Source organism: Atractosteus spatula, chromosome 15 (genome assembly GCF_055471065.1).
Source record: "Atractosteus spatula isolate fAtrSpa1 chromosome 15, fAtrSpa1.hap1, whole genome shotgun sequence".
NCBI lineage: Eukaryota > Metazoa > Chordata > Actinopteri > Semionotiformes > Lepisosteidae > Atractosteus > Atractosteus spatula.
This window is the reverse complement of record NC_142720.1, coordinates 14,502,897-14,529,252: the sequence shown is the minus strand read 5'-3', so window position 1 is coordinate 14,529,252 and position 26,356 is coordinate 14,502,897. Positions and strand designations below refer to the sequence as shown.

Here is a 26,356-nt window from a genome sequence, read left to right as displayed (position 1 = left end):
CATGCGGGGTGTGGTTAACAATTTTAGAGCTTTGTGTAGGCCAGCACTTTTTCAATACATTTCTTGGACCCGTAAATGAGATAGGTAGCTAAAAAGATGAGAAAAATGCAATTTTATCCAGATTTCTAACAATCCTGTTAGTATGTGTGATCCAGTTTCAAACAGACTTGCCGATCGTCCATTGTTTCCTGTTTTTTAGGATGCGATCACAATACGCCGCGTTTCATATGGTGTGAGGTGCCTCCAGTGTTTTTATCATAAAAATTATTTTGCAAGTCATTATGATCAACTGTAACAACCGTATCGTATATTTTCTGTGTGTTTTGTGTACCTCCAGCACAAAATTGATTTAAACGAGCGCTGTGTAAATTCCATTATTTTTTACAAAAACGTACAAAATGGGTTCAGACTGTAATCTGTAATGTACAGCAGCCTATTAAATGATTAAAGAAGTACAATTGCTAGAGAAAGATTTAACAATGCTGTTTGCTTAATTTTAATACCCTTTTAAGATTTTCTCCACTATTAAATTATTGGTTTAGACGTAAAATAACGGATGAACAGGTGGTTTGAATATACACTACAGTGTCTTTAAATGTTTAAAACTTGTTTTCAATGTGACACGTATAAAGTTGGCAGTTTAATGTGTTTTGAAACTAAAGCAAAAAAAACAAACAGGTTTGGTTGTAATAAATAACATCATTTACACGTTTATACTAATGTATAAGCGTTTCCCACTGAGGAATCATTTAAAGTGTTTTTCTTTTCAGTATTGCTCACAATTTTGCTTTTTCTTACTGACTCTTCAGTATGACCCTAATAAATAAACCGGGTAATGCCAGCGTTGTAGAAGCAAAGAACTTCATACACTGAGAAGAATTGTCATATTTCATTGGAAATAAGAGCTCAGTCAATTTGTTGTTTTTCTAAAGTAGTTGTTTCTATGCATTAGTTTAGTTTGCAATAGTATGATCAATTGTCATAGTTGTAGTTAATTTAGCGAGGTAATGAAATTAATAAATATGTCTGCCTATGTTAGACCTGTCTCTTGTGTATTGTGGAAAAAAAGACATTTTTGATTAACATTATCTTAAAGTATAAAATTTAATTTAATTTTTACCCTTCCATAAAGGGAAAACCTTTCTCTTTGTGTGTACTGTATCTTTTAAATACTCACGTTTGAGACTACATGTACTTAAACATGAATTCTTATCATGCTCTAAATAGAGTTCAGTATTTGTGTCCTAGAAAATAATACCCAGTATTTGTTTTTCTTTTGCTGGTATGAAGAAAAAGCTAATTTTGTTGTCCTGAGCTGAAGTGTTGTTTTTTTTTCTGATTAGAAAATCTTGAGAATTTCTTCTTGATTTTCTTTTACTTTCATTGTGTTTCTTTTTAATTCAGGTGTCCCTGCTGCTCACTTGTCTTCTAATATGACACAGCTGTTATTTGAAAAATATTTAGAGGTTGTTGGCTGTTAAAAGTATTTTAATTTCACATTTAGTTATTTTTTGTACCCAAAACAGACGGTGAAACTTGGAAACTGGTAAATTTCTATTGTCATTATAGTCATAGTATCATTTGCTGTTTTTTATGAGAAATGTAGCTTTTTCTAAATAAATGATGGAACATCTAAGGAAATCAATATTTGGATTCTAATGTACATTACTTCTGTCTATTCCTAATGTTGTAACGATCAACACTGTGTGATTTATTACAAATAATCTGCAAACAACATTCCGGATTAAGTGGTTTGGTAAATCCCCTGTACCTCCTGCAACAGGTGGTTGTACCACCCATTGTTTTGTAAATGTGTTTCCTCACATTTTCCAGTTGGTACATTTATACAGTAGGTAAGGTTAAACTATGTCAGCAACAAACAAAACATCTAAAAATAATGTAAATCTCTCTTTTCATTACCCTGTCAGCATTTATGTCAGACATTTTTAATTTATCAGGGATTTCACTATAACAAAAGATTATTAAATGTACATAGTTTTATTTATAATCTGTATTGATACTGGAAATAAATTGTGGTTTTACTGAAGGTCTGGATTGCACTTTAGAAATTAAAACCAGTGAATTAATCCATTAATCTCTTTAAACTTCAATCTCTGAAACAAAATTTAAAACTGATGGTCATATTAACAGAGCAAACTGATGGCTCCAATTCTGCGCTATTAACCAACAGGCCAACAGTACAATATCTGACTCTGGGAATTTTTCAGGTGATTTTTTCTATTTAAGACTCAAGCCTGAAGGTAAAAGTTGGGGCCTTCACTTGGGTTCATGGCTTTTAATTGAGATCATGTTAAATATTGACCCCTGAGCCTTTACTTTTTCCTGTTTTTGAAGCAAGAACCTAATTAAATATTACTTTCCACCTCCATTAAGCTTATAATTCAACAGTTAAATCTTTTAATGTTCTCTTCAATTATAAAGATTCTGTGCATAGTTAGATCCCTTGCCATATGTCATGAACAAAGATAATAATGAGACATATTTATGTTAAGCCTTTTTAGAATGCTGAATTGAAGGAAAATATTTCTATAATGTATTTAGGTTATGTAATCATTTAATTAGGGGGTATTGTGTTTGGATTCTTTGAACATGATAACTATAAATTCTCCATACAGGTGTTCTTACAAACAATACCAGTATTTGTACATAATTAAAGAAACATATCTTGTTAAACAGCTTAATATTTAGCAATTCTGCTGTAACATATTTTTAGAATATCTAACATATTAATACTGTCTTCGCTATTCCAGGTCTTTGGCTCTAAAATTTTTTTTTTGTTGTAAATTTAATTGATTTAAAACTTTTGCTCAGTTTTTATATGTCAGTTTTACCTACAATATAAGGTCTTATTTTATGTGAAGGATCTGATTTAAGTAGGCATTACAAAAAAGGAAGGTTCTTGGGGTACATTTCAAAACAGTGTTATAGCAGTAACTGAGTAACAGACATCAGTAACCATCATAATTGCAAAGGAGATGATGAATACTATACATATTTTTTTAATTGGACAAGTTTAGCTTTTATTTAATTAATTAGAATTAATTTCAGCTGTAGGTAACATATTTTACATGTGGATTTACATCTTGGTTTAGAAATACATGGCTTGATTGTGATTTTTTTGAAGAGAATAAAACTGTTATTCTTGAGGCTTTGCTAAAATGTGTGTCCACGACTTCTAAAACCATTTATGTCCAGCAGCTGAAGCCTTCCAGCGCATGCATTTTAGATTTCCTTTTAAATGAAGCACAACTGTAAAAAAGAAGGTTCGGCAAAGTAACATTTTATAACTGTTGAAATTCCCATTAAAGCTTTTTTTTTTTAATGAAAGCTTTTGCAAACCTAGGGAATGCAATGTCTGCAGTGATTTTATTGTTTTAGTGTTTCCTTAACTTTTTTCCTGTTTTATTCTTAATTCTGTATTATGAAAATACAAATTATTGCAATTTAACAGATTAATTAATATTAATCCTTTTCTATTTTTGAAAATTTAATTTGTTCCAATTCCAGTTAGAAAGCTTCAGTAACAATCATACTGTGTAGTGGTAAATGTGCAGGCTACATTTCTTGTCTGAGTATTATTGGTTTCTAGAGGATGTGTTCTACTGAGTGGCCTAGATAAAGGAAATCAAAATGTTCTAAGAAGTAGAGCAATGAAACGATTGTAGGGTGTAGTTTCACATCCTCCATTTGTCTTATGATAAATTGAATTGCTATTTATACACCACTGAAAATGTATCGCACAGTACATAAATAAATAAAAATGAACTAGAATTCCATCTCTAAAGCACAGCCCATTTAGTGTTGCTATGGAAAGAGTTTGGACAGACATTAGGAATGTTAAAAGTATATTTTTTCTGGGTTTTTTTGTAGTGTTGTTTGGCCACATTCTGTCATACAATGTGTGTTGTGGCATCCACAAGGTTTCCAGATACCACATAACGTTCATCCCGCAACCCTGTGGAATTCGGACAATCTTCAATCCTGACAATTGTGAACTGGATATAACCTCTGTCGTAGGTAGTGTGCATAACTGAGATCGGCTGTAAATGAATCCTTTCATTTCCTAAATACGTTCCGTTGCTTCGTTGAGAAGTGACTAGCTTACTATGCCCCTTAAGCAAACACTGGATCAGCAGCTAGATCACTGAGCCCCATTATTTGAGGAACAGAAATCCACTCAAGTGCAGCTGGTGAAGCAGCACTTATGAGCATGCTCAGTAAATCTGTGAGCCGTGCTGTACTGGATGGTCAATGAAGGAGTATACAAATGCAGTCTGACAGAAACCTGCTTTATGTGATAATGTCTATGTGTGTAGGCCTGTGTTTAGGGCCGGTAGAAGCAAGCTAAGCAAAGGCACTCTATTTAGGACATTAGAAAATAGACCTGGTACCTCCTGACTTTGCATTTGTGCCAAGACCAGATAAGTGCCAACAATCATTCTTTACCTGGAGAGCAGGCAGCTTGAAGAATGAAGAGATTAATTATATGACCAGCTCTTTTGAATCAAACAGATTGCTGGATCTGGATTGTCTCGCCTGCTGCCCACATCTGATAAAGTTTGATATATCGTCTAAAGTCATTACTTAATGAGCATGCACATAAAATAACTGTGGTGAAATTTGTGCAGATATTATTTACATTTGGAATCCTTAATAGATTTGTGAAAATTACATTTAGATTCTTATGCAATGTAACAGTTCAGACAGAGCTCAACATACTGTATTACTCTAAAAACATGTCAGAAACACGAGTCGGTGTCATTCATTTGGTCTCTTACATAACCCAATTACCTTTATTTTAAGAAATAGTTTGCTTTCTAGCAGTGTTCTATTATAATATTTTTGGGACTTATCTATTCAAAGTATAAATACTGTTTGGTTTCCCATTTTAATATGGTAAGTTAAAATCTTCACATGTTTTGTGGAATTTAGTTCCCATGGCACACTTTTAATAAGTGACCTTGATTATCCGGTTATGCATTAGATTATCAGCTTCTTACTAACAAAATGTAACATGACATTTAAATGCACGCAAGCCTGTACTAGTACATCTTAAAATAAGCAAAGCAAACAAAAGAACTTAAACCCTTTAAGCAAGTTAAGCAGAAAATTGGAACTGTTCAAATCCAAGCTAATCCACTAAAGCATACTAGTTAAGGTTTTCTCTGGTCAGATCTTTCAGTGAATTTTTTTCTCTGTTGAGGTTTTTGTGCATGCGTCCTTTATTTTGTATGGTATAACATGTTTAAAAACAGGGCTAGAAAGCTTTCACCAGATGCCAGTTTCATTTGTAAAATGAAGTACTGATTAAAATTTGTGTATAATTACAACCACTCTTTCAATTTTTGTCAAATGAAGGTGCTGACTCAATTACTGCAGGTAAGATGCTGGAGAGATGAGGCATAGTTAAAAATGAAAACACTTCCCGTAAAAATTCTGAACGCTTTGTTTAATAGTTCTGACCTTTGCAAAGAATGTTTTGTGTATATTCAAGTATTAAAAAAGGCTTTAACTTTTTGCAGTGCTTTCTTTTTAGTTTTGTAAACATGCTGTAGATTAAAATTCAGAAACTGATGTGTATGATTTATATTGGGGAAATTTCTGAGAAGAGTCATTTTATTTAGCCAATGGGTTACGATGTATCTACCCTCTATAAATCCTAGAGGTTTCTCATCAATTTTCTCTACCGATTAAAAGATTAAAAGCAAGTGTTATGAAGATCAGGCAATTATAGACAAATTATCACAACAAAATGTATTGAAAAAGAAGGCCACTCCTTTATTTTTTTTCTTTTTCTTTTTGGAATTAATGATTTCTCATGGCTCTGGATCAAAACCTTTAAACTCTGGTACCGCGGCACAATTTTTCTTTTCCACTACAGCATTTGAAAAGGGTACCCATTGCCGAAAAATGTTGTTTTCCCAATTGCAATCTAACATTATGTTGTGTCACCAATATTCTTAAGAAAAGGGTGATTCACAATCAACACGTTCAGCTCCAAGCATACATAATCCCCCCTATACACCAACACACAATTCATCTAGAATAGATCAGACAATTTATAGTATATGAGTGGGGTGCAGTGATGCAGTTCCTTTAGCAGTGATATCTATTAAGAATAAAAAATGTATGATTATAGTTTAAGCTTTAAGCAAAATAATCTTGAGTACGATACTTCCGTAAATGCAGTTCTATTTTATAACACTTTGCCATGTATTATAGAGATGAAAATCCAATAGAAGCAAGAACTGTGCTCGTTTTGGGAAAGAAACTTCCTGAACAAATTGAAATCAGGTAACTGTTGGTAATTTTTGCTCTTTGATTTTTCTTAATGTGTGATTTAATACAAAGTAGCACTGAGATGTATTTGCATTACCCCCAACATGAAAACTAACAATCATGAGCAAGGCTGGCATGCTTGCAGAGATAATGTTGTTCTTTTTTCTTCTTTCTTGTTCCCCTCAACTTGTCAAGTGCTTGAAACAAGAGAGTTAAATGTGTTGCTTGGTGTCTGAAAGTGCTATTCGGTGGCTGGTGTGAAGAGATTATTGTGTTTCTTAGTATGTTGATTTGCCTTGAAGTCTTGCTGTGGTTCACACCCATCTTTTGTCAGATTAAATTATTTTTATACTTTTATGCACTTTTAACAGTGGTGCTGAAAAAGGCAGAGCTACACCCGACAAATTATAACATTGCTGACTAGAAACAATATTCCAATTTAAAAAGTAGTCCCTAGTATCTTAATGAATACATTTCTTGGTCTGAAGTCAACACAAACTCTTACACACTTAAACAGAATGTTTCACGTGTTCATTTGTTCATTGTTGTGTACATTGCGCAAGTAACTCTATGTTACAGCTCTGTGTGCAGCTCTGTGGATATGATGTTTGAGTTCATTTGATATCTTTCATAGTACATAGTACATAAATCCTGTTTATTAATCTGGTTCACAATGCATTTCCTAGGTTTTGTTTCTTTGTTGCTTAATAATCAGTTCCATCAAAGCATATTTAAGGTAAAGAACAACTTACATGCTTCTGTTTAAACTATCACAATGGATTCATAGTTTTATAATCTTTGATTTTCAGTTTTTAGCTGTGAACTATTTCGCTATCTTGAAAATAAAGAACCTTGTTGAAATATAGACTTATAGACTTAGAAGAATTAGAAAAGGGAATGGAGTATTAACTGGGACAGGAAAAAATCCAGACTGGACTGGGTTTTATTGTATATACATTGCCAGGGTTAGTGCTCATCATTGTTCCTGAAGGTGTGTAGCAATGTATTTAATACTTATTAAATGTGTGTATTGTGTTTAAGGAGCTCATTGGAAGAACAGTGCCTCAACAAGACAAGGCCTGCCTTGACATTGAGCTCATGTATTCAAGCTGCAAAGCCTAGCTAGCTGTGCTTCAGGTCTATCTGCACATGTTGTCTGTGGGAGGCCTGTGAATTAATATCTGACAGATTAGATTTAAAGGTTGTGTGTAAATGGTCCTTTGCTGTAGGTTTGGATTTTTATTAGTCATTCCAAATCAGACTTTGACACATCTAATGGTGTTTTATGGAGGGAATAGTCTTCCAGAGCTGACAGGCTAAGGCCTGAGTCTACAGCTGTCTTTTTCAGAAAACTTGGGAAGTTCACCATAGTCCTTACACAAAGAGCATCATTGTTTTTCTGACCTGAACTTTCTCTGTGCTTGTGCGTTTTCTTGATTTCAGCTGTATATATACAGTATGTCTTTAGTAAGTCTCAAAGATTGGGTTTGTGCTCTTTCATAGTGATATCCGTATGGTAGAAGTGTAATATTATTCCCTCTTGAAGGCCTTATTTCAGTTGCTTTTCCATTTCATTACTATAAAGTGCTCTTTTAAAAATTGTTTTGCAATGCAGTCTCTGTTTCAATCATCAACAAATCTAACAAATTAAGGATTCATGAACAATGAATAAACAATGTTGAGATGCTTTGATGTTTTGGAAAAATGACACTTTTTTAAAGTATTTATATACTTCACATTGTTGACTTGAGAGAACACAGGAACATATGCATGTCAGATGTTCAGAGAAATGTCCATGTTTCTCTGACTAAAAATCAGATTGAGTTGTAGAGGAGCCCAGCTATAACACATCTGGTTATTCAAAGGACCTAATGTACCTAATGTTGTGTTGTATTACAGTACATGTCGAGTCATGTGAAGTACAATGTGTATATACAACTAAAAGTAGTTCAAAAGAAAAGACGTATCTCATCTTTTGATATATATATTATGTAATATTATATTCCAATATATAATAATATATATATACTGTATATATAAATAATATGTTATTATATCTTATATAAAAATTATTTTGTTCAGGTTCTGTTTACAAGTTAAAAAATAAAAATCTAATTTCACAATCAATCAGGTAGGCTTGCTTCAAAATGAGAGTATATTTTTAATGGCAATACTATGAAAACATAGAGTCTTTTAATACAAATTCAAAGGTCCATGAGACCTTTTATTGGCAGATGAGTCTTTTAAAGCAAATTCATTTAAACATCCCAGCCAAAAACCTGTCTGGTATTTACTCTGGACACCTTTTTCTGCATGAGCCGTTTTAATGTGAGCCAGTCTTATTTCTACAGAACAATAGAACAGTACATGACCTGGCATTTTAAACTCTTCTCAGAGTTATACTGTATTTTCTATATAGCAGCTGATACTATCCACTTAGAGGTTGTGGTTTTTGTAAAGTAAAACTGTTCAAACCAGATACCAGTGTCAGTACAAAAAGAATGTACAGTAGCTCACATCACCAATTTAAATAATTGAGAAAATAGACCAGTGTCCTCGGTATTATTATCTTTTTGCGTGCTCCTTCTCTGCTGGCCTGTATTGGTAAGGGAATCAAAGAAAACAGAGCTAGTAATCATGACAAAGAAGTGAGGTATACCTTGTTCGAGATAAACTCCATTCTCCTGAGTTCGATAGACTGGCAGTTGTTTAAAAAGAGAACATAAGAGATTTTCATTGTCTTCCTAAGTAGCAACTTTGGAGTGAAATGTTGAAATAACAGTTTGCGTTCTTATGAAAACTAAAAGGAGAAACAAGATAGGGGAGGCTATATTTATTAAAATGACAATATGGAGTTGAAATGTCTTTATTTTAACAGCTATAGTTCCTTTATACCATACAGCAGTGGCAAATGTGGAGCTCAAAGCTAATTAATCAGGGATAACTTCCACTGCAGACACATCTTGAGTGTCCGTAGAGTGTACAGTATGTAGAGTGTATCCTACATAAACCAAAAATCTTCAGTTTTGGGACAGTATGAAAGCATGGAAACATTTTTGAATGAAAATGCAAAGGTCAAATATGCAACAGAAGAAATTCAAATGCTGTGGTGCACATTGCATCAGTAGTCAAGCAATGTCAAAGCTTAAGATTAAGTTCATGATATTTTAATTATTAGGAGGACACTTGCATTGCTAGTCCTGATTGGACTGGTTTCATTGACTTTTTATTATCTGTTAATCTTATTCTACTCTATTGTATCCTGTACAGCAGTTCTTTAGAATTACACTTAATTTCTGCACTGTAAGTCTCCATGGATAAGTGCATCTGCTAACCTAATTATCATCATCCAGGGCTCAGGTGGGACAAGGTGAAAATCTATCCAGTTTACTGCCATGGCTGGACACACATTCTTTGACGTTGACCTAGAACTTACAACAGCTCTGATAATATTTCAGTGTAGCTCCACAGTGGCCCCAGATACATTTTGGTAACCAGTCACCTGCTACATTGTGTCTGACCTCCCTGAACTCTGGGTCATCTGGGATCTTTGGATACTGCTGAGCTAGTAATGATTTTCTGCCTTCCATTTGTTCTCCAGGATGTAAAAATAGATAAACATATTTGTCTGATGCTGATTGTTTGTTTACCATGGGGTGTTTCTTCACAATAATTTCCTCAAAGGGGCAATGACATTCTCTCATACCCATCTCTCAGTAATATGAGATTCAATGAATATTACTGAAATAGTCAATAATAATTAATTGCCTAGGTTTTTTTAGGTATACTCCTTGTCCTATACCAAAGTTAAGTGAATCATCAAGTAGATGGTTTTCTGATATTTTTGAAAGCATGTACTATGGTGTAAGAGTGAACATTACAAAAAAGCCTCCCTCCCTTTGTTTAGTTGATCATTTGTCTTTTTACACAAAAGTGGTGATTTGTGATTAAATTTAATAGAACCTTTGTGTTGTCAGATATATCAGCTTAAATTTTATTACTATATTATTAAAATAAATTATATCGTGTCGTAAAATCTACTGTATTATTTGGCATTCGGGATAGTTTTGCTGTTCACGCTGAAGAAACAATATACTGTAGATCAAAGAAACAGCATTTGTTTGAAATTCATCTGTATGCCATTTGAATTAATTTACACATTTCATTGATGGATACTTGATTAATTAATAGTATAGTCTCTGTTCTGTCAGAGAAAGTCTTGGAATTTTGGGATGGTTTCCTGGGATGCTTAGCTATGGAATGGATTTGTGACGAATGCTGTAAGGGTACTTTATCTTATGACAGTGGAATGTGTTATATAAGCACTGAAGTTTGTAGAATTCCAAATATAGCTAAAGTCTGACAACCTTTATCTCTGTGGTAGGTTTTTGTGAAAAGGCTCCTTTACTACTTAAAGACTATTTGAAATCTCTAAGATTTATTTTGCATATGTCTTCATTGTTAGTGAGACTTGACCACAAATGTTTAATCGCAGAAAAAAATGACCACTATTGTTTCAGTGAAGTGTAATGGTGTTTTGTTCACCGCAGTGAAGATCTGCAAATGAAAGTGCAAAAATGTTTCTGGGAAAACTTTTTAATGTGTTTCTGTGGTTCATTGTATTTGTGATAATATAAAATACTTTATAGGAAATAGATATTATACTGCGTTGTAGTATTCATAACAGGCACTTAACATATGACTGCACAATAGATGTCGCTTTGAAAGATAAGTATTTTGGATAACTGTGGGAACTGTAGTTTGGCATTTAAATTTTTCCTAATAGACGACTTCAAGGCAAAAAAAAAGGTTCTCTAGTTTGTGCAAGGGAAGCAGGATGATAAGGCATAAGATGTTTTTTTAATTTCTCTGGGAAGTATGTTTTATAGGCTTCTTTTTAAATGCTTTACGCTTCACCAGAAAGTCATCATTGTCTTCTTGGATATTCATACACTGCTAGCCTTCATCCCTGGTCATTTCAAGAGTCATTTTCCACACGCTTTTACTGTATGTCATAGACCTCTGCAAGCCTATAGTGTTTATTGCTGTGATCGAGTGAGTGCCATTGGGCATTTTAAGAAAATGGGTATCTGGGTTAACGTGACAAAGATGGCATTCTGTTAGCTTATGAACTTGGAGCATGCCTACTAACGCAAAGGAACAAAAAAGAAACCCAAGGCACTTGTGTCTATCCTGCATTAGAATGGACTTAAGGAAGCAGGCATTTTAAGACTTTTGTTTTTTCCCAGATAAGCCAAACTGTCTTTGATTGTTGTGTCATCTCATATTAGGGGGCACAGTCATTTTGACTGGTAAATCAATTGTATACAGCATATACAATTATTGAATATGTGAAACGAATTTCTTTCCTGTTAGTAATTCCAGCCAATATACAAATAAGAAGAATAAGAGTAGTGTGGTATTATTGTTGGAACTGCAGGAAAGAACAAACTAGGGCCACAATTCATGCCATAGAAATGAACATGAGATGTATTACTTACATTTTTGGGAAAAATAACTATTTCCCCATACAGTGATAATGAATAACTGCAAGACTTTCTGCATTTTCTGCATTGCTAGTGACCACCAGTCCTAAGCACTTGAACATGTATGTCCATATTTCTGGCTGGATGCTCAAGTTTACAGCAATTAGAGCCATTTAACAGTAAATTTCTCTTGAGGTGAAATTCAGTTGACTGTAGCATGGTAGTTTGAAAGACAATTCAAATCAGTGTTTCTTCCTTAAGCAGCTTAATAAGCTAAAGGAAAGAGGAAAAGGAGTCACAATTGCCTCAGATTTTAACTGATGTACATCTATAGTAAAATTTTATTCTGTATGCAAGTCTGCTCTTTTTTATTTTTCTCCAGGTAAAGGATTATACTTTTAAAGTTAAAAAAGAACTAATGAAATTATTGAAGTTAGAAGCTTTGTTTTTCAGGTTTTAGCAGCTATGAACTTGTACTGATTTTATTTAATCCTATTCTAATATTAGTTCATACTGTATATAGGGTTAGTTATTAAATACTACAGACATTCACATTAGATCTGGTATTTATGACTTCTTTGGACTCCTATAGCTTAGTTTATTCCATTAACTTAGTTTATAATATAAATTATACTATATATTCAAGTGGACTCCTTGTATAACTATGAAAAAGAAGTCAAGTTGTATCCAGATTAGCTTCCAAAGTACCTTTATTGTAGATGAAGAGCCACTAAGGCAGAAACATTACAGAGAGTTAAGGTTGTGATTGAGGAGAGGAATGAAATCATAGCCTACAAGACAAGAATTTTGAACATTTGACCCAATATTATGCTTCATTAATCTTCCCCAATATGACTGACAGTATAAAAACGCAATGTTTACCTTGCAATGGTGGTGTGCTCAGGCAAATTATTCTGGTGAGTGGAGATGCACCTAACATGAAATATTTTATACATGTAAATTTACATGTAAATGTCAAATCAGTGTTCCTGCTTGAAAGTGCTACAATTGTTATTTTGTAGTTTTTGAAAGAAACAGGAAATTACAGTAAAATAAACCTCAAATTGTGATCCCAATTCTCTCAAAACTGATAAATTTCAAATGTTTTCTCTGATGAATCTGAGGGAAAAAAAAATCCCAAGGAGTTGCCTCTGTTGCTAAGCACATGACTTTGTATGTGTTTAGTGTTCAGGGTGTTGAACTCTTTGTTGTGATTATATTATTTTAAATTAGCTGTCACGCCACTAATCTAAATATTTACAAGGATAATTTTTCAATAAAAAAGTGTTCAAACTGAGCCAAAGGTTTCAGGGTTCCAAAAGGCAGTTATCACTGAATTACAGATGAGGGCTGAAAATAGAATCTCACTGGCAGCAGGTTGTGAAATATTTAAATATTTCTGTTGACCGGCTCTGTCAATGCTCTGTTTGGGTTTTTCTTAAAGGGTGTACAATCTGTTAATGAGTGCTGCATTTGAAAACCTCTGAGATTTGGGGCATTATGTTCTTTACACAGCAAGCTTTGAAAACAAAGCAGTTCTAGTCATATGACAATGAAGTCAATTCTGAGAAGGTGTATTATAAGTTGATTATAGGGTGATGTGTGCTTAAATTTCAGATAATTATGTCTTAGTGGAAGACTAGTAATTCCAGATTGTTGCTTACATTTTTTGAGAACTTGGGTTTCTTTTTAATGTCTGGTCAAATCTGGAATATAGATTTATTTATGGTTAGAAATTAGTTTGTGCTTCCCTCCAATGAAAGAGACTTGTAATAATAGAGAAAGACCAATAAAACAGGGTCTTTCTCTTATCTACTATCTCTCAATGCAGCACAGCAAACTCATACTGTAGTAGTTAGTGGTCTTCTGATTCTAAGATAAAGTTAAGATTCTGCTGATAATCAGTAAAAGCTTAATTGTCAGTCTCATTGCTGTAATTTCCAACAAACAATTTCAAGAAACGTGTGCCATGCACTTAGATTTTACTGTACATCTGTACCCTCTTTATTTATGGCTGACTTTACTCGTTGCAAGTTGGGAAATACGTTTGAAAGAATTTATTGAAATACAAAGCCTTGAGTAATTACATTTTTACATTTTTAGACATGAACAATTAAAAAAACAATCATTTGTCATTTAGTAAAGGAATGATATGTGTGTATTATCACATGCTGTAGTGTTGTATTTCTGTAAAACAACTAGATGCTATTTTAGTACTTTAAACACCAAAGACCTATTGTTCCTTCTTAGTTTTTTTAGTAATGCAGTAGAAACTTTAATATGTGTCTGTCAGAATCTTTTTCTCCACTAATGGTGTATTTTTCTTTGGAACAGGAGTATATATAAAAAGTCAAGCAGAGGTGTTTTTTGGAAATTTTGTTTTTGTCTGTGGTTTTTAATTTTGTTTGCAATCATGTGGGAAATAAGGTATTTGCAGTTTTGAGCTACTATGTTGATTTGTCTAGATGCCTTAAATTGTAGTTAATTATTCCCAGTTATTATTGTTAATTATATTTCTTTCCATGCCACTCTTCTGACCTAAGATACTGTTATTTGCATATAGTGTTGGTCAGACCTTTAAATTACATATACAGAGGTACAGAAAAAACAAACCCAGTAGTCTTATAAAAAATAACTTTCTGCAAGCATTTTATTATAGCACAAGCTAAATACTTTAACTTAAATTAAAGCAAAATTTAAATGTCAGGTAGAAAAATGTGTTTATTGAGGGAGGCACTACAATCAGAAGGCACTTTATAAAGGCAAACCTGTATGTGGATTCTGGGTTATTCCTCAGCAAATGAATGACTGTTCCCATTAGTCTTTCTTTTGTTTTTACCTATGGGTGAGTTGTACGATGGATCCCTGAACATTATGACTAAGTTTGGATTTTTTTTTTAATTATTGGTTTAGGAAAGAGGGCTGTCATTGAGAGATGGATCACAATCTCTGTGCTTAACAGTTCTGACCTTTCAAACTATTCAAGCTACTGTCAACACTTCAGTGTAGGGGTTGAAAATGTAGTTTCTAAATATATAAACAGCAAGTCATTAATTCTGATGCATCTATTATAAATGTATATATTAGAACTTACCTAGTTAAATAAGATACATCCAAGAATATTGGATGCCACATTATTGAATGCCACATTCACTTCAGACCTTGAAGAGTCTGAATTCAGTGCAGACAAAAATCGTAATTTAAATCTATTTGATTAGAGCAGTTTTATATTAAATCATTCTTTCTTCTTTGATCACATATCTTAGCAAATTTTAAATACTATTGCTGTTAAAACCCCAGACATTGGATATTGGTAAAGAAAATGTTAATTTAGGGAGACAGCAAGTAATAAATGAATTGAAAGCATTAAATTCACTCTCTTTCAATTGAGTATCTCACTTGTATCACCTAAAAATATCCCTTTTAGGAAGTGAGAGATAACTAGGTCATCTCTGAGAAACAGTCTCATGTTTTTGGGGGGGATACATGATGAATGCATTAATTTTCATTTGGAAACTTTTGAATAAAAACAACTGATCCCCCACAAATGTGATGAAATCTTCAGAAGGGAAACTGTATAATGTTTTGGGAAATAAATGTTCTCCCAAAATTCATAAGCAAAAAAGGGACAAGGCTATACTGTATCACACATACAGTATGAAGCTCAGAAAAGAAAATAAGGATGCAGGATGTCATTCATTGTTTATAATTAGGCACAATTCAGCAAAATTTCAGACTTGAAAAAACTTGGAAAGGCTTGGACTGTGTGCTACCTTTCAGAATTCCTGTGATAAATTCACTGTGCAATAAAGGTAATTTGAATTTTTTTGAACAACATTCCCTAAAGAGATGTATAAGCAATTTTATAATATTCTGTACAAAAAGTATTCTTTATACTTTTTTAAAGAACTATATTAACCAAAAACATACACACACAATTAAAGATTGTGAGATTGCATAGCTTAACCTCAGAAATGTCTGAGGAGTGTTATCATTCCTCATTTTCACAACCTAGTCTCATTTGTGGAAACTTTTATTGAATCCAACTTCATCATCTTGCAACTTGAGTCCATAATCATCTTCCTGGCCGAACGGATACGCCTTGAGAGGAAAGGTAAAGATCAGAACATGTGGTGTAGCTCAAAGTTCAATATTTACATAAGAATGAGATCATTAGGAGAGAAATTCAGTTTCAAACTCTTAGCAGTGTTCCTCATTACTTTACAGGAGGCTAGGGTGACAGTTATAAATTAGGTATCAAAAGCTGTTTTTTCCTGGGCTTATGCTCTCTCACATACATGTACATTTTAATTGATTTATATTTCTTTTGGCAGTTATCCAGTTAAAGAAAAGAGCGTAAGTGATCAGGAATGAACACTCTTTCACACATTTCCTACACCTGTATAATCCAAAATGTTATATCAGTGATGTACATATAATGCCCAAACACATAAGACAATTAATAAACTTAAGTAACTATTGCAATGGTGTTTTTAGTAAAGGGTAGACTGGGTTACAGAACATAAATGGAAGAGAAGGTAAAAAATGGTGAAAGATGAGCAGCCAGGCAGTGTATTAATGAGGAAAGCACCTCTGTAAAGAAAATGATAGTCTGTCAGCAGTAGCAGCCCTGTAGAGACAGAACTGTGAAGCACTTTGAGAACGGAACAGCATGAAAGTTTAATGCCCATGCTCTCAACCTCCTCTGCCTGTTTTTTCCGTTTCTGATTTTTTTCCAAGGTTGCTCTTGCCCAAAGAATATTCCATACTAAATATTATATTTCGGAGGTATTTGGCTAATTAATATGTTGGCAGCAATCTACTTAATGAACAGGATGCACTGTTAATAAAACCCTGTCATTGCTATTTTTGCTTAAACTGGGTCTGTGTTCAGTTATCGCATTGAAACTGAAAGTAAATTTTCTAGAGGTCTCTTAACGTCTGATAACTGACAGAAATCTTCATAAAAATGTTCTTTATGTAGTGCATTACTCAAGTGAAACTTATTTTTTGTAATGGTAAAGTCTTCATTTGGCGCTGATCCAAACGAAACAGAAAAGGACACTTGCAATTGGTTATTGTTTGTTGCCTCCTGCAGTATTGCTGCTAATCAGTACTGCAAACAGTTTTGTTACTGAACCCTTCACATTTGTATTTGTGAATAACAATTAGCTATGGCTGAAGAATTTTAGATTTATTTTTTGCTTTGCTGCCTTCTAGCACATGAGAGTAAGAGAGTATAAAAAGGGATATCTAAGAGGAACTGCCTGCCGGAATAAAATCATCCATTACCTCACAAATTACAGTGTGGTGAGTGTTTTTTTCATTTCTGGACAGATGTGTACTGTTAAGCTCTTTTATTTATAACACTGAACTTATAATCTTCAGGTACTTGTGACTGTAGCCCACTCTGTAGCCCTGTGGCTCTGTGACTGTACGTCTCCTACCAAGCAATGCAGATTGCCAGCTGCCCAGCTTGTGGAGTTCTCAAGTGCTGTGATTACTAGGAAAGCCGGGCCTTCTGGGAAGGCCAACGGCATTTTATATGCAGCTACTAATGGTGTTGCATCCCATGCGTGAGACATGAATGATGGAAGCACTTTGTCTGGAAAAAAAAAGGAAACCCAGCAGCCTACTGATTTATTTTAAGTGCAATGAAGGGTTGAGGGGGTGGGGTTGACCCATCTTATCCTGTATTATGACAACCATTTATTTTTTTATTCCCCTAACCCCCTCCCCCAGACACACACTTACAGTATGTGTTTGTCAGAGAGGCTCAAAGAGATAAGGCAGATTCATGCCCACATGAATCCCGTCTTATTATAGAAAGCCAGGATAAAGACACTTATTAGGAGAATTGAAGACACAAATTTATACAGTGGGATAAGCTTTTTGTAAAAAACACAGTAAATAAGGCGGACAAGGAACATGGTAGATGATCTTAGTCTTAAAAGGCAGAGTTGACTATTGGCCACAGTCCGCAGAGGTCTTGTTCGTAATTCTCTGCCTCTTCCAGCTGAAGATAGCTGTGCTTTGCTGGGACCTATGCAAGCAGAGGTGGGCATAAAGCATCCCCACTGGCACTTCCTGTGAACACCTTCCCCTGATCCATGGGCAGACAAAAGAAGAGCAGAGGAACCTCCTGCTTTCCTTTGGCTTTACCTCCTACAGGACCTACCTAATAAAAGCTGCCTATTGGGCACTGAGCATTCGAGGTTCAAATCAATGCTGCCTGTCTTGTTTAAACAACATTTTAAAACATAACTGTTAAGATCTTTGTGCAAGGGCATATGAAGACTCTGGTCATGAACTGTAAGCATTTTGTGAATAGTTCCACGATTTAAATTTGGGTGAAGACAGCTCCATTCAAGGATGTGAGAGAATCCCACATTTGGAAGAGAAAGCCTTTAACAGCTCTGTTGAATGATATTGATTTGTGCAGTGTTTTCCAGTGTATGAGAGTAGAATTGATTTGATGGTTTAGAGCTACTTGTTTTATTTTTAATCCAAATGGCTGTAATGGTAGACAGCTGGCAGATTTGTGAGCCATCATCTTGGACAAGACATTTAAGATAATGTTAGAGAATAAGTGACTTATCAAGTCCTCTGTGTTCACTTCAGCCTTTTAGTGAAATTCTTTATCACTAAAAATATACCAATAAATAGTACGGCAAACGTTACTAAAGTGCCAGATGTGACTCAATGCTTCCAATAATGTGGTTGGCAGTTTGTTAATAGGAGAAGTTTATTTTTAAAGATTGAAGCACCCTAATTGAAAATTACATTTTTATTTTTTCTGCTGGAGAAACAAGTTTTCTCTACTGCCTTTTTCAATCTTTCTGAAAGTTGAAATTGGCAATAGAGCAAACTTCACTTCCAAATTCTAATGGATGTTTTATGTCTATAATATTAAGGGCTTTGAATGGTGAAATGCTGCCTTCTGCAATCCAGACAATTGAGATCAAGTCTGGTCGTCACCTTCAGTATTTTAGTATAGTGCCTGCTTTTATCGAAGGAGTTTGTACAACCCTGATGGAACTAAACAGTATACTATAACCAAGGAGAAAGCATTAAGGAGGATATCTCTCATATGTGATGTATATGGTTCCCACAGTTATCCAGAAATCCTGTTTGAAAGGTAATCTGCACAGTAGGAGTTTTAAATGCTTCAGGCATGGTGCATGTACAAGCGTCCTGTAACAGGATTTTTATTTTAAAATGGAAGTCTTTGTTTCTTGATTTGTGAAATGTAAAACAGATACTGGGACGTGTCTGTTAGCAGAGCAATTTACCCAAAAGGGCTATGGTTCTGATATTTTACCACAGTGTTAGCCAATGTTTTGTATGTTGAAAACGAATTTTAGATGACTGAGTGAGAAATAAAACAGAATAAAAGTGTCCTGCTGATGCTTGTTAAGTGCAACTGTGAATGATATTGGTTAATGAAGCTTAGATTTGACTCCGTCTTTACTAATCTTGATGCAGTTTATGGAGTTATTGAAAACATTTTTCTCTGACATTTAGGTATTTGCTTTTTCTTCTTTGCAGAATGCATACTTCAGATACTTCATTTTACCCCACTAGGTGGCACAATAGTGAGTTGTTTGTAGGTCCCTTCAGTTTAAATAACTTTGTGAATAATCCTTAATAGATATGAAAGGGAATTGTGTAACAAAGCATTAGACTGTGTATTTTATCTTTAGTGGTAATCTAAGTCCTGTTTAAAGTAATAGAATAAAACACTAGAGTTCTACTTACACTTCCTAAACCATAACTGTGCATTCCCTTTTCTTAGACCATGTGTTTGTGTTTAGACCTTGATTTGGGCATTTCAGAGATTTGGCTAACGTTTGGGGATTTTACAATTACAGATAGTTTTTCAGTTTGCTTTTTGGCTGGATATTATCATTGCTGCTAGGCATGCACTTATTTGAAATTGAAGATAATCATAGTTTAAAAAAAACATCATTTTCATTTCATTTTGTATCTTGTCGCTCTAATGCACAACTACACACTAGGTTCCTCATCCCAGCTTTACAAGCAGCCTAGAGTTCCATAACCATGTTGAATGTCTTTCCGCCGTAGATGAGGTAATTAATAATGAAGGGTGGTATAAAGTGCGTGGCATGTGGCACAGTGGTTAGTTTTGCTGCCTCACAGCGCTGGGACCCCGGGTCCAATTCTGAATCTGGAGTGCTATCTGCGCGAAGTTTGTATGTTCTCCTTATGCTTGCATAGGTTTTGTCCTGATGCTCCAGTTTCCTCCCACATTCCAAGGATGTACTGTTAGTTTATTTGGCTTCTGGAAAAACTGACCCTGGAGTAAGTGTGTGTTTTTGACCTGTGATGGATGGACTGGTGTCCCATCCATGGTGTGTACTGCCTTCTGCCCACTGCTTGCTCCCCTGCCACCCTTATTGGATAAAGTGGTTAGAAAATGGATGGATGTACTGTAAGTTGTATTCAGAAAAGTCTCCATATGTCAACAGTTACACTGTTCTGATTACATCACTCTACAGAAGCAACTTGTCATTTATTACTGTAGCAAATTCACAAAGCTCATATCAGGAAAATGGCGAAATCTGTATTGTAGCAGGGAAACTCACGTTTTATTGATCGGACACGATACAGGTAAGTTCACTATACCGATTAACATCTGTCATCGGGGTGGGGGGGGGGAGGAGGGGTTCTGCTGTTAAACTGTTAAAGTCACAGGCTAGTAGTGTGTGTGGCTAATGTTGGAAACAATACAACTTGTACTATACATCTGTGACACATGCTCACTACCAGGTTGCATACGATGTTTGGTGGAATTTCCATTCTTTGTGCCTGTTCACTGGTCTCTGAGCTCTAGATGCCACATACTGCATCATCCCAGCTCATTCCACAGATATTTCTGTCTTGTCTATATTATATCCATGGCATAGATTCTGCATTCTCATTTTGCAAAAAAACCCAAACATTGTTACCAGTTTTTACAATTAGGTCTTGGGTTATTCTTCTGGAATGATGTTGATGACAACATTGAGAGTAAAAGGTTTCATCATTGTAACACCATGCAGTCAGGTCACTGTTAATCAGTACCATAAAGTAGTTCTGTAGAAGTAGGGAATCCTGTTCAGACCATCGTTCTTGCACCATACCATTGACTGGTCTCTTGTACACAGCAATTGAGGTGTTATAAGTGCTACAGTCCATGACATTCATCAGGTGTCTGTCTACACTGAGCCTTAAGTTAAATCACCACATAACCTGTATCAGGTTAATTCTGAAATAAATCATTACTTGATTTAGTGCTTATTAAGTACAGTAAAAAACATATTACAGTCAATCATGAATGATCAATGGATCATAATGATTCCAAAAACATTTAATCAATAATCTCTACCAAGCATTTAATCAATTTACAATGTATATATTATATTCTAAAAACATATATGGTTACACAGAGTGATAGGGTTTCCTTTGATGCCCAGTATATTACTTGAAACCTGCATAATCCTATTTATTTTTTCCCTCAATCCAGTTTTCTTTGTTATAATCAGGGTTAAGTGATGCTGGATGGTTATTTGGAATATTTTGTGGAAGTTTTTTGGGTCAGTTTTTGTTGGTTGTAGTAAATAATACTGAGGAGTCAATTTGATCAGATTTTTGACACATGAAAGGAAAATATCAAATTTAAAATAAGAGTGATAAAAAATGAAATTTACAAGCTAAACCTGAATGGCTTTAGCTGTCAAAAGCACTTCCTAAAATTATAAGTCTGGATCTATTTAAGTATCTAATATTTTTAGACTCTTTTGTGTCTGTGGTATTATACAAAGACTCAGGGATCAAGGAATCCGGAAGTGATGCTTTTAGACGCCATAATGGCGTCACGGGCTCTGAGAATATAGATTGCTCGAAGAAGAGAGATTCTGGGGAGTAGCAGCTGTGGAAAAGAAGCTGAGAATCTTAAATGCTACAGTACACGGTGTGTGAGATTGAGGTCTGAATTTTAATGATCTTTTGGTTACAAAACCCAGGCTAAAAATAAATGAGGAAGAAAACAGACAATAACATTTCAGTAGCTATGGGAAGAAAACTAAAGATAGAAAAACAAAAGTATGGAGGTAGAAAAGATATATCAAATGTCAGTTTTTAAGATTTAGGTGGGCATTGTTCTTGCAGAAAAAGACATCTAAAATTTCAGTCTTTAAGCTGCAGTGTTCCACCCTCAGGCACTGTTTAGCCTTTTGTTCTTCCCACTGCTATTAGTAAGTGTTGGGCATACTCAGAGGCATCTTTTTGGATGCAACAGTGCTCGTCAAGTTTACAAGCAAATGGTTTGAAAAGAGTCTTATTCAAAACACTAAATAGTATAATTTGCATGCAGAAAATGATTTGAGCTGCTTGCGTGACTTGACATAGTTTTTTAAATGGCTGTTTTACTGTATATGCAAAGAACACCACCAGTATACTGTATAGCCATATGGAGAGAGTGGTCCAGGGAATTCTATATTCTATCATTTAGACTGCTGGCAGTTCATCAATCTCCTGTTCCATCTGTCTTCTGTTTCCTTTTTGGTCAACTTGGAATAGGAAGCCTATGAAAGCAAAAGTGTTAACACATGAAACTATTTTGCTCTATTTTATACATTTGTATAAATCTTTTTTCCTTTAATAAATGTATTCAAACCAGATTAAATTATTTAATTGGAATAATGCTGTCAAAACAATAGTATTATAATAATAATTCAATAACATATATATATAGGTGATTTTTCGATTTAACAGCAGTTTCAGCAGTTAGGTTATAAACCTAAAATGTATATATTAACTAATGGATCTTCTCCTACTGGTTGTTGTCTATCATCAGTATAAGATGCCTACTTCTAAAGATTACATATTTACAATAGTAAAAAAATGAGTTACTAACTACTAACTATAATAACTATCTGGATATGAAGACCAATCACTGATCTTTTCGGGTTAGTTTGAGTAGCAATAACAGTTCAGACAAGACTAGGCCTGTTTTCAAAAAGGTTTCAGAGATTCCTGTATTGTTCTAGTCTAGTGCATTAAATTGCATGTTCTGCTGGTTGTGGCAGAATTGAATAGAATTTAGATTTGGGGATTGTTGTAGCCAGGGGAGATTTGGAAGCCTATCTGGTCCTCAGGCCAGGGCAAGTCCATTCATTTGACTGAGGGTTTCTAAGGGGGGGCCTGGTGACTGACTCGGCAAGTCAGAATTCATCACTAGGAATTTGCTTGTCAAAGAATAAAGCAGGGCTACTGTATAAATAAAGTCTTTTATCTATTACTAAACTGCAGCATAAAAATTCTTAGCACAAATGTGAATGTAGGTGGATTTAGTCATTTTCTATCCCCATGAAACAGTTGCATAGTACGTGAACGTCTTGTAACCTTTTTTTTTGCCTTGTGTATGTGTGAGCTTCTCATATTGAAAAGATACATATTTACGTGTTCTGCCAATGGGTACCACAACCTTTTTTTCAAAAACACATAAACATCTAAATTAGTACCGGTTTTCGCCTAAATCGCAGGGCAAATGTATAATCCAGTTATCGGAAGTTTAAGCCTGGATCACGTCACTAGATGACTATGACCAGGAATCCCCAGCTGGCTGGACTGAAGCGAGGGCTGTCTTGTCTTTACGGCAAACCGCAAATCCCTGTGACTTGTTGTGCTCCTGAAGGCTTACAATGACACCTGTGAGAGATGCACTGCTCCTCCAGTAGGCGCTAACTCACCTGTCAGTTGCTATGAAGACTGCAGCTTGTTACATGACAAATGTTTTTTCAGGTGCATGTTCATGGGTCTTATTCTTTTCCATAAGAGTATAAAAGTTCCACCCATCCATTTTCTAACCATTTCAGAGTCATGGGGGAGCAATGGATGCAAGGCAGGTAACACAAGTCCACAAGTCCATTGCAGTGCAGACACAACGATACAAACACATGCAAACACTCACACCAGGGCCAGTTGTCCAGTATGGTTTTGGACTATAGAAGGAAAGCGGAACACCTAAAGGAAACCCACACAAACACAGGGAGAACATACTGTACAAATTCTGTGCAGATAGCACCCCAGATCCAGAATTGAACCCAGAGCCTCAGTGCTGTGATACAGCAATGCTAACCACTTTGTCACAGTGCTACCCAGTACAGAACCTGTGGCTAGAAAACAGAATCTCCAAACAAGAGGCAGTTCTGAATCAGGTTGGTATATAGTCTATATGGAAACAATAATTAATTATTTTAACATTTTAAATTTGACCTTAATGTAAATAATAGCTGTAAACTGACTCTGCTGATCTGTGATTTGGTAGGTTTTGAAGGTAAAAAAGGCTGTATTTCATGTGGAAACTGAAAACTACAAACAAGTATATTAAGAGATGCAGATGTTTAAACTATTTAGCTTAAGTACACAATTTGCTCTGCATTTTCTCTTTCCAATCTATTTTAAATCTCAAAATTATTTTAAAGTAAATTCAAATACTAATTTTAGTTTAGGTTTTCACATTTATATGTCTCAATCTTGCTGGATTTGTGGCAATACATAGTTCGAAAGTAGTATAGTGACTTGCAGCAAATCTAGAGCTTTTTATTATATGCACCACACCAAAAACCTTTGAAAATCCCCTTGTCTGTGTTTTACATCAGAAAAGGCCAGAGTAAACACCTTTTCTGTTTCTGAACACTGTCTTTTGTCCATATTGCTGGATCCAGTGCAGGTTAATTATTTTCCCAGAACAACTTAAACACTTTTTGAACACATGGTAGGCTTAAAGTCACACAGTGCTTTGTTTGTAACCTCAGAGCCCATTCCCTGTGTTAGAGTGATTTAAGGTGGCTTACAAATAGCATCCACTGTGATTTCCCTGAGTAGAAAGTAGGTTTCTTCTTCTGTCATCTACATTAAGCCCCAGCTGTCCAAAGAAAGACTTGTTTTTCTTCAGTCTTTATTTCAAATTGGTTTCGAAGTCTGGAGGATGTAGGTTAAGTAATGAGATGTAATATACAACTGTTCTTGACCTATCTACCAACTGTTCCACCCTAGTTAGAACTAACTCCTTAACTTCTTAAGATCAGACAGTTTTGGTTGAGACAGGAAGTTCTACATGCAAAACGCATAAAACAGTAGCCTATTTTTTAAAACAGTAACTGTACAGATACTGTCACTGTTAATTTTAAAAATAATTTTATGCACATTAATCGTCTGAAGATTTCTATTCTGTTATCTGTATTTACTTCATAAACTCCAGCTGTGAACTCAGGTTGCACCTGATACTTGTCCTTCCTGGATCCGATGGGTATTTGAAGGTTAAATTCTTAAACTTGTTTTACATTTCTGCACCACTTCACAGAACCTTTGTTGGCGGAGGAACAGAAATAGTAGTCCCTCATTGCAGCATATTTATAGAGGTGTTAATTAACCGCACACACTATGCAGGGTAGCACCATGCATTCTGACAGTTCTGAATCGAGCTGCAGTGAGGTGTGTATAGCAGGAGGTGCAGTGGTACTTTCTTATATTTCTATAAACTTGAGACTTAGAAGCTAAATATACCTTCCTGGATCCAAAATGTACTATGCTCATGTAACGCTTGAAATAATCTCACACTGGTACTGTACTAAGGACAGTAATAGAAAGCGTTTTGCCATTTCCAAAATCTGTTCAAGGTATGCACACCGAAAGGTTTTATTTTGTACACACGTTAAACTTGACTACAGGAATAGAAAAAAAGTCACGTTTGGTTTTACACTCTAATTAAAAATCAGGCAATGTCTAACTTCGAAGTCAGGCTGTAGTAATCCCTTTGAAAAAAAGTCTGTGAGATGGATGGTGAAAGCCAGCGACGTTCTCTAGTGCAGTGTTGTTTGTGGCATAATGAGGACATTTCTTCGTGTTCTGTATTCTGTACCTGTCCTGTGGGAGGAATGTATGTGTCACATGACGTACTTAGTATTGAACTCCAAAGAGTTTCCTGGGATTTCTGGTCAAGCATCTTAATAAGGTATTCCCCCCCGGTAAGTATTTACCAGAGTCTATTCAGCTGAAAAATACAGTTAAAGGAATAAGATATAAATTTAGATTTACATCGTGCTGACTGTAGGAGACATTTAGACTATAATTTGCACTTCTAAACTGCTCTACATTTTTTCATATTGGCTCCTTTTAAATGTATTTTGTTTGGTACACAGGCTTTTTATTTCACATTATAGGAATGGCTCAAAAAATCACAGAACAAGGTATGTTGAATTAATCACAGCGACTTTGGTTTACATCTCATTTTGGAAATTTTTTGCTTTACAACATTATTCACAAAAGTAATTTCCTGCTTCTCTTCTGGACTAGATGATGCTAATCCCTAAACATAAATTGTATCATATGAAAGTTATCTAATGATTCCAGAATCTAAATGGTCAATTAAAAACTGGAAGAATGACTGAGTGGTACACCACTGGTTAAATTTGCCAGAGGTTTTGCTAATTAACATGATGTGCTGCTGTTTGTGAGCTAGTTCTTGATCCATTTGTACACATACATACCATACAGTGTCCTTG

General features: G+C 34.9%; 1 protein-coding gene across 1 annotated transcript in view; it reads left to right on the top strand.

The window, feature by feature from the left end:
• The window catches only part of rims1a (regulating synaptic membrane exocytosis 1a), a 114,484-nt gene that overhangs the window by 1,411 nt on the left and 86,717 nt on the right, over positions 1 to 26,356 (top strand). Inside the window, exon 2 of the mRNA XM_088933837.1 lies at positions 6,244 to 6,315. Within this exon, the coding sequence (XP_088789963.1) occupies positions 6,244 to 6,315 (72 nt within the window). The remainder of the gene's footprint in view (positions 1 to 6,243; positions 6,316 to 26,356) is intronic.